This window comes from Odontesthes bonariensis, chromosome 2 (assembly GCF_027942865.1).
Source record: "Odontesthes bonariensis isolate fOdoBon6 chromosome 2, fOdoBon6.hap1, whole genome shotgun sequence".
In the NCBI taxonomy this organism is placed as follows: Eukaryota; Metazoa; Chordata; class Actinopteri; order Atheriniformes; family Atherinopsidae; genus Odontesthes; species Odontesthes bonariensis.
The window spans coordinates 30,824,629-30,837,395 of NC_134507.1; the positions used below are offsets into that span (position 1 = coordinate 30,824,629).

Here is a 12,767-nt window from a genome sequence, read left to right on the forward strand (position 1 = left end):
GTTTCGGCTCTGGTTCCTTCCTGCTCTTCACTTTCAGATCCTCTGGTTTGTCCTCAGATTAGGAGTTGTTGTTGATTACAGGCCCTGTTGGGTTAAAGTGAAGGTCTCTGAAGTAAGCAATAAATAAATAAAAGCAAACTGCTCATCAGGCTCCTGGGGACCCTCAGCAGCCTTTCTCTAAGATTAAATCCCTGTTTCTGGTTAATTGTCCTGGAGGAATGATTGTATGAACACATCTGAAGCAGCATCATGTATATCAGCCAACATTTGCTCTGTTTGTTCATCATGTTTGTTCATCTGTAGATGGATAAATAAAGCTTTAAACGGAGCAAAGCAATCCTCTTACCATCACAACCCCCACTCATGTGTGAGCTCAACTCTCATTGGCTCCCACATGACTTAAGCCAAGGCGCTGAAGGGCAGTGGGGTATGTTGTGATAGGGGGCCGGTGGGGGATGGGCAGGGGCCATTGTGTTGAATGTAAAGGGAAATGGATTCAACCCATTGGCCGCTATAAGCAGCCTTGAACTCGTTCACCTCGTTGCTGCCACATACGCCACCTCTTCAGCTGGAGTTTCAGCTCCGGTTCCTTCGTGCTCTTTTTCACACATTTGTCTTCATTAATTCAGATTTCAGAGTCAATCATATTTATTGAGATGCTGAAACGTTTTCATGCCAAAGTTTTACAGTTTAAAAAACGTATTTCCTCATACTGATTAAATGTAAATGTATATTATGTTCACAAACTCTTCCTTTGGCGCCCTTTATTTGAGATTCTCGTCCTCTGTCTTTTTGATGTTGCCGTCCCTTAAGCTGGATTTACAGTTCAATTCAGTTTTATTTATAAAGCGCCAAATACAACAAATGTCATCTCAAGGCACTTAAATAATAAAGTCCAATTCAAGCCAATTGGATTCAATTCATTGTAATCATAATTATTTTCAAAATAATCCAATTAATTCATATAGAGCCAATTCAAAAACAATTTCCTAGCTAAGGAAACCAACAGATTGCACCGAAACTTGTCTTCAGTCCAATCTCCCGGCCTGAGCGTGCCTGAGGCGACTGTGGAGAGAAACGACTCCCTTTGAACAGGAAGAAAGCTCTGGCAGAACCAGACTCAGGAAGGGTGGCCATCAGAACCAGAACCAGGAAGGGTGGCCATCCGCCTCGACCAGCTGGGGTTTGAGAGGACAGAAAAGAGGGGAAAAAAACACTGTAACACCATTCAAAGGATACCTGTTGGAACAGGGAAACACGAGTTAATGACCACAATAATGTCACATGTACATAATATAATTTGAGAAATTAAACGGGGGAAAAAGAGAGTAAAGTGAGAAAATGTGTGACAGATGAGGCCCCCCAGCAGGCTGGGCCTATAGCAGCTTAACTATGGGATGTTTCAGGATCACCTGAGCCATCCCTAACTAAAAGCTTTATCAGAAAGGAAAGTTTTAAGCCTGGTCTTAAAAGTGGAAAGGGTGTCTGCTTCCCGGAGATTTACTTGCAGCTTATTTCACAAGAGAGGGGCCTAATAACTGAAGGCTCTGCCTCCCAAACTGGCAGCTTATTCCACAAGAGAGGGGCCTGATAACTGAAGGGTCTGCCTCCCAAACTGGCAGCTGGTTCCACAGAGAGGGGCCTGTAAACTGAAGGCTCTGCCTCCCAAACTGGCAGCTGGTTCCACAGAGAGGGGCCTGATAACTGAAGGCTCTGCCTCCCAAACTGGCAGCTGGTTCCACAGAGAGGGGCCTGTAAACTGAAGGCTCTGCCTCCCAAACTGGCAGCTGGTTCCCCAGAGAGGGGCCTGATAACTGAAGGCTCTGCCTCCCAAACTGGCAGCTAGTTCCCCAGAAAGGGGCCTGATAACTGAAGGCTCTGCCTCCCAAACTGGCAGCTGGTTCCACAGAGAGGGGCCTGTAAACTGAAGGCTCTTCCTCCCAAACTGGCAGCTGGTTCCACAGAGAGGGGCCTGATAACTGAAGGCTCTGCCTCCCAAACTGGCAGCTGGTTCCACAAGAGAGGGGCCTGATAACTGAAGGCTCTGCCTCCCAAACTGGCAGCTGGTTCCACAGAGAGGGGCCTGATAACTGAAGGCTCTGCCTCCCAAACTGGCTGCTGGTTCCACAGAGAGGGGCCTGATAACTGACGGCTCTGCCTCCCAAACTGGCTGCTGGTTCCACAGAGAGGGGCCTGATAACTGAAGGCTCTGCCTCCCAAACTGGCAGCTGGTTCCACAGAGAGGGGCCTGATAACTGACGGCTCTGCCTCCCAAACTGGCTGCTGGTTCCACAGAGAGGGGCCTGATAACTGAAGGCTCTGCCTCCCAAACTGGCAGCTGGTTCCACAGAGAGGGGCCTGATAACTGACGGCTCTGCCTCCCAAACTGGCAGCTGGTTCCACAGAGAGGGGCCTGATAACCGAAGGCTCTGCCTCCCATTCTACTTTTTGAAACTCTGGGAACATCAAGTAAACCTGCAGTTTGGGAACAAAGTGCTCTGTTAGGAAAATATCTTATAATTAGATCTTTAAGATATGATGGAGCTCGGTCTTTAAGAGCTTTATATGTAAGGAGAAGAATCTTGAATTCTATTCTGAATTTAACAGGGAGCCAATGAAGAGAAGGACAAATATTGGATCAATATGAGACCAGGCTCTGTCAGGAGGTGCGTTTGTACAGGCACCTGTACGACACTGCAGTGAAACAGCACAGGGACCAACGTAAACTCCCAAAACTGGTGGACAGAGATTGGCGAACTTTGGGGAAAGAGGGAGAGTTCTGTAAGAATGTGAGGAAGAAGCTACGGGACAGATACATGAAGACAAAGAAGAGGGCAGAGACTCTGTTGATGCCGGGGGCTTCAAACCTTCACCTCTATTAACTGAATCGTGGGGCTCCCGTTCACGAAGCATTTCATCTCCCAGATACTGCAGCAGTATCATTGATGTCAGTGTTCCTGCTCTTCATTGTTTTCTTCTCCACTTCCCTGGTTGTAGAGTAGCGGTAACCTTCACGTAGCAGCGCCACCTCTGTGATGGAGAAAATTGCAACTACTGGCGCATCGACTCGCGCCACCGTATATAGCCGGTATATAGATTGTATATAGGGAGGCCTCAGGTCGGCCTCAGGTCGGCCTCAGGTAGGCCTCACCTGCCTGGGTCTTGTCTGGTGTGGCAGTCTCCAGTCTTTATTGCTCTGTTTTCGAGCTGCCAGGATTAATACCTCTCAGACACTGACAGGACTTTGATATCAGCCCCTTCTTCCTCCTCTTGGTGGTGAATGTCGTGCAGACGCTTATCCTTCCGTGATGAATCTTCCTCTTCCTCTTGCCCTTTCACTGAGTTTCAGCTGACTGAGACGCTCTCTCAGCTGTTTATCACTGGGGGCCATCTTCCTGATGGCTCTGACACCCCACCAGCCCCCAGCTCCCTCCTTCAGCTCACTGCTCAGTCTCAGGGTGCTGGGCTTGGGGTGAAACCTTGATATCCAAGTGTTTTCTCTTCTTCTTAACAAACGTCTTGACGCTCTTCGGGTACTTGGTGCTTACCATTTGCCTGCTTTCTGGTGCTTTCTGTTAGTTCAACCCCTTCAGTTGTTGACCATCCTGCCTCTCTTTTCTGGAATTCAGTCACAGTTATCTCGACCGATGTCCTTGCTGTATATCCTAGTGAGGTGGACCTATCTTGCTCAGTCCTGGGACACAGCTTGATGTCATCCATGTGGCCTCTGCAGAGCAACAGAGCGTCTCCTCGGTAGATGACACACTTCATGGTAACTTGACTTGGAACTTCCCCTTAAAGCCTGATTTATGGTCGTCCAGGAAAGGCCACGGAGACGTTCCCGGAGACGGAAAATTCATTTTCCATTTAGACAAACGAGGCACCATTTAATTCCCCCCGTTATTTTAAACTAATAATAATCTGTTAGCTCCATGTCCCAACCAGATGCCCATTTCCATCCATCTTTTTGTCTTTGCCTTTATTTTCCTGTTGCAGTTTCATCTTGTTTTCATGCATTTAAAGTGAATAAATTCTGCCCTGCCTGATTTATCTCTGTGTAACTCTGAGTTTTCCTTTCTTTGTGTCTTCTCTCGTCTCCGCAGGCTGCCGATCTCTCACACTTGCTTTAATCAGATCTGTCTGCCTCCGTATCGAACCAGGAAGGAGCTCAAACACAAACTCACCATCGCCATCTCCAACGCTGAAGGCTTCGGCCTCGAGTAAACTGGTCTGCGCACGCTAAAGACGAGCCCAGACTCAACCAGAACGCACCACGTGGATCTCTGTGGTTCTGAATCTGACTGTTGCTCAACAAGCTTCTCTCGGTGTCTAACAATGATCTGAGGCAGGGCTCCTCAGTTTTAACTTCTTAAATCTGGAGCAGATGGATGGGAGCGTTGTCCTGACGACGGCTGCAGAGGAACTCCAGAAATTGTCTCATTTGCACACGGACTTATGATTCTGCTTTAGCACGACTATGACTGAAGGACACTAAATGAATACATCTCCATTTGTACAGCACTGTGCAAAGGCTTTAAGCAGTTCAGATGACCAACAGCAGTTAAGAATAGAAACAGAAACAGCTGAAGGTGTTTGCTGCTGTTTCAAAGGTAAATAGTGCTTAAAAGTCCCCTCATTTCTTAATGCATTGCCAGGAAAATAAAGAATGCTGCAGCAACTAACTTAAAAATGTCCAAAAACAGACAGAAACCCAGAATCTGAGGCAGAACCAGAGTTTGTTCAGTTCTGAGCAGCTTTAAAGTGAATATCTGCTTTATCTCTTAGCTTTCCCAAGTATTCACAGTTTTATATGTTGAATTTAAAATATATCTGGTCACATTTATTGAAAACAAATCATCCAAGAAACCTCAAGTTCTTACATTCAAGGGAAAAGTTCCATTGTTTTTCTCAGGTAATTACTCCAATCAGCACGAAACAGGTGATCTTTGCCTTCTTTTCAGCCACGATAAGCTGCCTCAGGCCGTATTCAGCCAGCAGCTCTACGTCCTTTCAGTGGAAAAGAAACCTAAAGGAGTCCTTTAAGCTAATGCTGTGGGGTGTGTGGCTTTAAAACTCCCCACAAACTGTCGATCCAAACTTCAGTCACTTTGGGAGAATGTGTTTTATTTCTTTTTGCTTCGTTTGCAGCACACTGTCGTTATATTCCGCTTTGCTGGGAGAAGAATGCTTTCTGTCCCCAAAGGTGTCCAATGTTTGCTGACATTGCAGCCTTCTGTTAGCCTTCTGTTAGCCTTCTGTTAGCAAGGCCTTCTGTTAGCTTTCTGTTAGCCTTCTGTTAGAATTCTGTTAGCCTTCTGTTAGCCTTCTATTAGCCTTCTGGTAGCATTCTGGTAGCAAGGCCTTCTGTTAGCCTTCTGTTAGCATTCTATTAGCCTTCTATTAGCAAGGCCTTCTGTTAGCATTCTGTTAGCCTTCTGTTAGCATTCTGTTATCCTTCTGTTAGGCTTCTGTTAGCATTATGTTAGCCTTCTGTAATCCTTCTGTTAGCCTTCTGTTAGCATTCTGTTAGCCATTTGGTAGCAAGGCCTTCTGTTAGCCTTCTGTTAGCCATTTGGTAGCAAGGCCTTCTGTTAGCCATCTGTTAACAAGGCCTTCAGCATGAGATCTTCTGTTTTGGTGAAACGTTGAAGCGGAGCGTTGATGCAGTTGGTTGAGGAAGACACGGGATGGCAGAGGAAGCCGTCTCCGGGTTGTTCTTCTGGAGATGTTTTAACGGTTGTGTGTGAAGTCCTTTTAAATTATTACCGCCTTTTGGCAGCTTCACATGCTGGTGTTTCTGTCGGGGTCCTGAGACGACATAAATCCCTGCAGAGAGAGACGCATAAGTTCACGGTTCGATGCAGAGTTTAACTGTATTTCTGCAACATTATTCAACAGTTCCGGTGTTGTGCATCAGGACATTTCGAGCAAACCTTTTCCTAAATGTAACCAAGTGACCGGCTGCTCATGGAGAAGCTTGCTGCTCGTTCATCTGTGATCATTTCAGATCGATGTGGACCTGTTTGCTGCAGGTTACCTAACCTGTTAGCTTTTAAAAAGCTGCAGCCCAGATGCTGTAAGAAGGACCTGAGTCTGGATTATTCTGCTCAGAAACGTTTTGGACCAGTCTTCAGACCTCCAAAATATCACATTTCCTCTTCTTCTTTGAAGCCCCTCTTTCATTTCTGCAAAAGTGGTTAGAAATTATGTTGCAACAATATTTCTCAATGAATTATTTGAAATTCCAGCAAGCCGTAAAATGTTAAAAAAAAAAATTGGAAAAGAATATTCGCACATTTCCAAAGTAGAACATCTGACTCTTAGACCTAGTTTCCATTAAGGTTAGGTTTAGGTTTAAAATGTTAGGTTTAGGCGTTATGTCGTGCAGACGCTTATCCTTCCGTGATGAATCTTCCTCTTCCTCTTGCCCTTTCACTGAGACGCCTTTTCTCCACTGACGCCTAAACCTAAACACAGATGTTTAGGTTTAGGCGTCAGTGGCATCGGCAACGAGCTCACACAACATTTGATTTTCTTTTATTCTTTTTAATAGCAGCTGTTTTCAGTAAAAAAAAAAAAAAAAAAGACTCTTTTCTGCAGGAAGATTTCTTAAAGTTCATCCTCCTTCCTGTTGGCTCACCTTCAGAAACCAGAAGCAGGAGCAGAAATCTCCTCTCCAGGAAGTTGTTTTGTTTCAGTCGGAGCAGTAAGAATTTGGCTTTTATCTGATCAGACCTAAAAGTAATCCAATTAAGCCATCATGCCACATCAATTTTTATCACGAGTGCCATGCCTTTCGGACCGGGCGTTCTTTCTTTTCTCAAACTCAAATTTCCCTCACGTTGCACTTTGACCTCCCGGCTTTGTCTCATCGCAGGTGTTATCGTATGAAATAAAGTTGCCTTTTCGCCCAACCTTGAAACTCTGGGGCAGAACAAAGCGTAACCTGTCAGCTCTGATCTGCTACAGAAACCTTCCATTGCAGCATTGTGAAACTTTTCTGGCTTTGGAGGCAGAAAACCAAACCAAGTAACCAAGCAACGGCCCAGCAGCTTCTTTGGCAGCGGCGTCTAAATTTACTCGGGTCTAATCTGGGGCACTCTTTCAGTCGGCCTCAGTGACCGTCTATATGGTCTGGAGCAGCTCTTCGCCCAACAATGGAGCCTTTCTGGCGTTTTTACGAGCAGCCCAGCAGGGCAGCGGCAGGAACCAGAACCAGCTCTTTTCTGCACGTCTTTCCACCGCAGTCATTGCATCATGGAAGCTGCTTTTTTCATGCTGCGTCAGAGAAACAGCCCGACCAGTCAGCTGATTTAACTGCTCCCAAAAAAAGAAACAACTGGCCTCCAAACTGTCTGCTTCTGGCGCAGCTTTATGTAACTTTTGTACCTTCCTATCTCTGCCATCTCTTCCCATCTGAGCCATGTGGGTTCCTCAACACCGTCCAATAAGGGGTTGCCATGGCAAAATGCCTCAAGCCCTAAAGCGCAAATTCAAGTAACCAAGCAACAGTCTTTGGCAGCGCTGTCCAAATTTACATCGGTCTAATCTGGGGCTCCCGTTCACTCAGCCTCAGTGAGCGTACATGTGGTCTGGAGCTGCTCCTTGCTCGATAATGGAGCCTTTATGCCGTGTGGTGAGCGGTCAGCAGGAAGCAGAGGCAGCTTCTGTCCATCGTCCACATGCATTTCAGACCGGAGTTAGAGTGAAACTGAGCTGCCGACGCCGGGGAATAAAAGCAGCATCTTCAGATTAACACATTTCACACTGAAACGGTGAGACAGGAACTCCGGGATCAAATCAAATCAGATTTATTTGTTGCACATTTCATGTACAAGACAGAAGATCCAGTTTAAAATGGCTTCTTTGCTAAGTTGTCTGTTCTGTGTGGACACAACACTGGTTCATCCCTTGAGTTAGGAGCCTTTTTCCTGCTTGAATGTTTTACAGCTCAGAGTTAAGTGGCTTAACAGAGAAAAAACACATTAATCTGAACTGAAAATGGATGAAAAAGGCAGAAAATGTCCAAATAAAAGCTATTGATCGAGACCACTGTAAAATATTTGATCTGGATCAGGACTTCTGCTCCATCTTTTGTTTCCATGACTTTAAATTTATTTACTTTATCTGTCCCATCTAACAGATTTGACTCACTTCCTTCATGTTGTTGCAAAACAACGACTTTTAGTCATAATTGACCCTTTTTTTCAGTATAAAAGCATTAACTTTCCTCACTTTTGTCCTGTGGGAGTATTTGAATCTTAACTAACTGAACATCAGTGTTTTAATCTTGAACTCTGGTTCATCCCTTGAGTTAGGAACCTTTTTCCTGCCTGAATGGCTCATAGGTCAGAGTTAAGTGGCTTAACAAAGAAAAACTGGACTGAAGATGAGGGAAAAAGCAGAAAATGTCCAAAGAAAAACTCTGAAAGAGCTTCAAATCAAATTTATTTATCTGTAGCACATTTCATGTACAAAACAGTTCGAAGTGCTTTACATAAAATAATTGCAGCAGGGAGTGGAAGAAGCATTAAAAATACATAAAAGAATGTAAAGAGAAACAAATAAAATAATTTAAATGAATTTAAAAACAAGCAACAGTCCAGATAAGTTCAAAGATATGGTGCAGATTTCATGCATAGACACATGAGAACAGAAATGTTTTTAACCTGGATTTAAAAATGTCTCCATTTGGTGAAAGTTTAATCTCCACTGGCAGTTTGTTCCACTTGTTTGCAGCATAACAGCTAAATGCTGCTTCTCCATGTTTAGTCTGGACTCTGGACTGGACCAGCTGACCTGAGTCCTTGGACCTAAGAGCTCTGCTGGCTTTATATTCTCTGAACAGATCACAGATGTAAACCATCAGCAGGCTTTTAAAATGTATTCTGTGACTGACTGGAAGCCAGAGTAAAGATTTTAAAGCTGCTGTGATGTGTTCAGATCTCTTAGTCCGGGTTAAAACTCCAGCAGCAGCGTTCTGGATTATTGCAGATGTTTAATGCTCTTTTTGGGAAGTCCAGTTAAAAGAGCGTTACAGTGATGGAGTCTACTGGAGATGAATGCATGGATGAGTTTCTCCTGGTCTTTTTGCGAGAGGAAACCTTTAATTCTGTAAAGTCGGCTGTGTTGTGTGTGAAGAAGACCAAACTGTGTCAGGTTATACAGTGGAAGAGCAAAGACCTTGTTGAAAATCCATTTGAAAATAGTTCGGATGGATTCAAAGGAATTGTAAGATGTAATTATTTGTCCCACTTTGTGTTTGTACTAACCGAAGAGTCCAAACCATCAGGTTCATCCGCGTCGGTCACACCTGGTGCACATTTAACATGTTTAAATGTAAGCTGGCCGTGCCTGAGCCAGTCTCTAAACCCCCCCGCCCGTGCTTTTCTTCTTTCCACATCCTTCCTAATGTACTGGTGTGACTCCACGAGTGTTTGCAGTAAAAGCTGGTGAGGGGTTATGCCTTACCAGGAAAAAAAAGCCGATTTCTTGTATTTATTTGTTGACTTATTAACAGAAAACATCACCTTGATGCACAGATGATGAACTGGGACCAAGTTGTTCATGACTGACGCAGAGGACCAGGAAACATGTCAAATCAGCTGTAACCAGAGATGGGGACTCAAGTCACTGTGACTTGGACTCGAGTCGACTCGAGTCACTGTTTTGATGACTTGTGACTTGACTTGACAAAAAATAAAAGACTTGAGACTCGACTTGGACTTGGAAGTTAAAGACTCGGGACTTGACTTGAGACACGATGACTTGAATGACTTGAGTGTTAAGCATCTAGCATAACTTTGAACTTTGTTCGTCATTTGAAGATCCATTCTGACCAGTAAGTGCTTGTCAAATTAGCTAATATTATCCTGTTAGCCTAGTCAGTAGTTAGCTAACGTTAGCTTGATATGATACTGGGTGGACAGGTTGGACACATTGGCCAATGATGTTTACTGACAGTTACTTATATCTTGTCTTTTCACTTTATTAAGATCAGATTCTGCAGGTAAAATTGCAATAATAAGGTGACTTGACTTTGACTTGACTTGACCTATCACAGGACTTGACTTGACTTGACTTATTACAGGACTTGACTTGACTTGACTTGACCTATTACATGACTTGACTTGACTTTGACTTGACTTGACCTATCACAGGACTTGACTTGACTTGACTTATTACAGGACTTGACTTGACTTTGACTTGACTTGACCTATTACATGACTTGACTTGACTTTGACTTGACTTGACCTATCACAGGACTTGACTTGACTTGACCTATTACAGAACTTGACTTGACTTGACTTGCCCAAGAAAAAATTACTTGAGACTTGAAAGCTAAGACTTGAGACTTGCACATGTGTGACTTGGTCCCATCTCTGGCTGTAACTGTCACACGTTTTGTGCTTGTTCGACACCATCTCAGAGATATTTCTGTGAAAATCTCCATATTTTCGTGCATGAAACACGAAACGCTCTCGAGGCCTTTGATGAAATGAGCAGAAAAGGAGGGATTTTTATGCTCACCAGGCTGAAACGTTGGGTTGGTGGTGGAGCGTCTCCTCTTTATGGAAATGGTGAAACTTTAAATGCCAGTTGTGGGGTATAAAATGGTGCCTCTCATCACTAATAAAGTTGTGTGAATTTAAGCTTGATGCTCACCTTTGCTCCCTTAAAACAAAGTTCAGTCCTGTCTGTTTTTTTCTGTTATCTGTGGACACTAATTAAAGCTCAACAAGGCCTTTCAACAGTGTTTTTTCTGTCTGTCTCTCTCTGTGGTGGCGGTGTGCCCTACATTCATGCCTGTGGATCTTATCGTTCAACAAACAGAAAAATGTTGGCCAAGGCCAGCTCGGCTTTGTCAATCAATAACCACCAAACAGTCCTGCATTATCTTTCTAATAGGAGTCCAGACTGGCTGACTCAGCCTATTCATCTTCAAAAATAATCACACAACACTTGCCAAATGTTTGTCGGTGACCTTATGCTGGCCCGGTTTTAATTGTTAGCTCTGTTTTTTTTCACTGTTTAACACAAAGTGCTCTCATGAAATCAAAAGTTCTGCGCCTTATTGATCCGGTGTTATCACTTCAGACAATTCAGGGGGCGCCTGATGGTGATGGGGTGGTGGGTTTTTGTGTTGGGGTTTTCCAAAAGGATTTCCCCATCTTGTTTCTTCCTGTCCGCTCCCGTTTATGTCCTGTTACAACTGAGGAGGCTGCAGCTCACACCTTCCTGTTTATTAAGAAGTTACTGAATTAGAAAAAAATCCCCAAACTGTGTCTGAGCCACACAGACGCAGACTCTAAATAACTTGATTACACATATACTGGCGCTGGGATGGCCCGGCCCGACAGCTGGATAGAAAATGGATGGATGACACTTCTTGTCTCTATTATCATCAATGTGGTTATATGACACAAGTACAACTTAAAGGGATAGTTCGCCTCTTTTGACATGAAGCTGTATGACATCCCATATTAGCAACATCATTTATGAACATTTTCTTACCCCCTGCTGCGTCCTGTGAGCCGAGTTCCAGCCTCGTTTTGGTGTTGATGAAGGTAGTCCGGCTAGTTGGCTGGGGTTTAAAAAATAAAGCGTTTTGCTTCTCAAAACAATATGCGTTCAAAAGAGTAATACATTTGCATCACAAAATCGTTCTCCAGGAAAAATCAGACCTCACAATCGCTTGGCCCTATTCTCTCTCCCTTCATATCACTGCCTGCTGTGAAGACCGAAGTGCAGACCGAAGTGCAGACCGAGCAGCAAACACCGTAACAGGCGCGGCTGTCGGCAGGCGGCAGCATGACTACCTTCATCAACACCAAAACTCAGCTGGAACTCGGCCCACAGGACGCAGCAGGGGGTAAGAAAATGTTCATAAATGATGTTGCTAAAATGGGATGTTGTACAGCTTCATGTCAAAAGAGGCGAACTATCCCTTTAAGATAAGTCAGTCAGCAGGATGCTGGAGGATGTTCAGCTATGAATTTACTTTCATTTTCAGTGGCTGATTGGTTAGGTTTAGGAATTGAAAAGTACTTAGTGCTTCGGGTTAGTAAAACATTGTGGCTTGTTTTAAAATCCCCTCAAGTTTTTAACAGTAGTAACGTCTCTGTTAACATGTCTGAATGGGTTTGTGTGTTGTTTTGTGCTTTACAAAGTGTGTCTTAAACAAAATCAGCCATCAATTGGTTGATGATTTCTATTTATCTCCAGAGCAGCACCTGCATCCTCAGAAAGGTGAGGACAGACGGCCGGTATGATCACAGATTATTTTCAGGGAGCAATCCTGACTGCTTGTGTCTGTAAAGTTTGTTGTTCAGGCTCCACTTCCACCAGTTTGTCACCTTCTTTGTTTTCCCATCTGTCGAAGTGCAGCTTGTAATAAAAAGAAACAATAATAAATACTTCAAGGGCGGAAAAATCTAGTGAGAAGTTTCCCTTCGTGCCAAGTCAAGATCTACGGGCCTGCAGGACCGGACATAAGGAAATCTGCATGAGCAACCATCAGCGGGGTCATAGACTCCCCTCTTTCATGGCAGTAATGAAGATTAATGCCCCTCCAAAAATATGTTAAAAAACAACAAATACGAGACGTTTTTGCTTGAAATAAGCAAACAAATCTGCCAATGGAACTAGTGAAAATGGGCTTGTCAAGATTTCTTGAAATAAAATGTGATATTTAGGACTTTTGAGATAAAAGTGATCTTGAAATTAGCTTAAAAACCTCTTCAAATGAAAAAAAAAGCTTGTTTCAT

General features: G+C 44.0%; 1 protein-coding gene across 2 annotated transcripts in view; it reads left to right on the forward strand.

Moving 5' to 3' along the window:
- hectd2 (HECT domain containing 2) overlaps positions 1 to 10,748 on the forward strand; it is a 108,722-nt gene extending 97,974 nt beyond the window's left edge. For both annotated transcript variants that reach the window (XM_075481278.1, XM_075481287.1), the window contains exon 22: positions 4,104 to 10,748. In XM_075481278.1, the coding sequence (XP_075337393.1) occupies positions 4,104 to 4,224 (121 nt within the window). In that variant the 3' untranslated portion in view covers positions 4,225 to 10,748. The remainder of the gene's footprint in view (positions 1 to 4,103) is intronic.
- Positions 10,749 to 12,767: the final 2,019 nt, after the last annotated feature.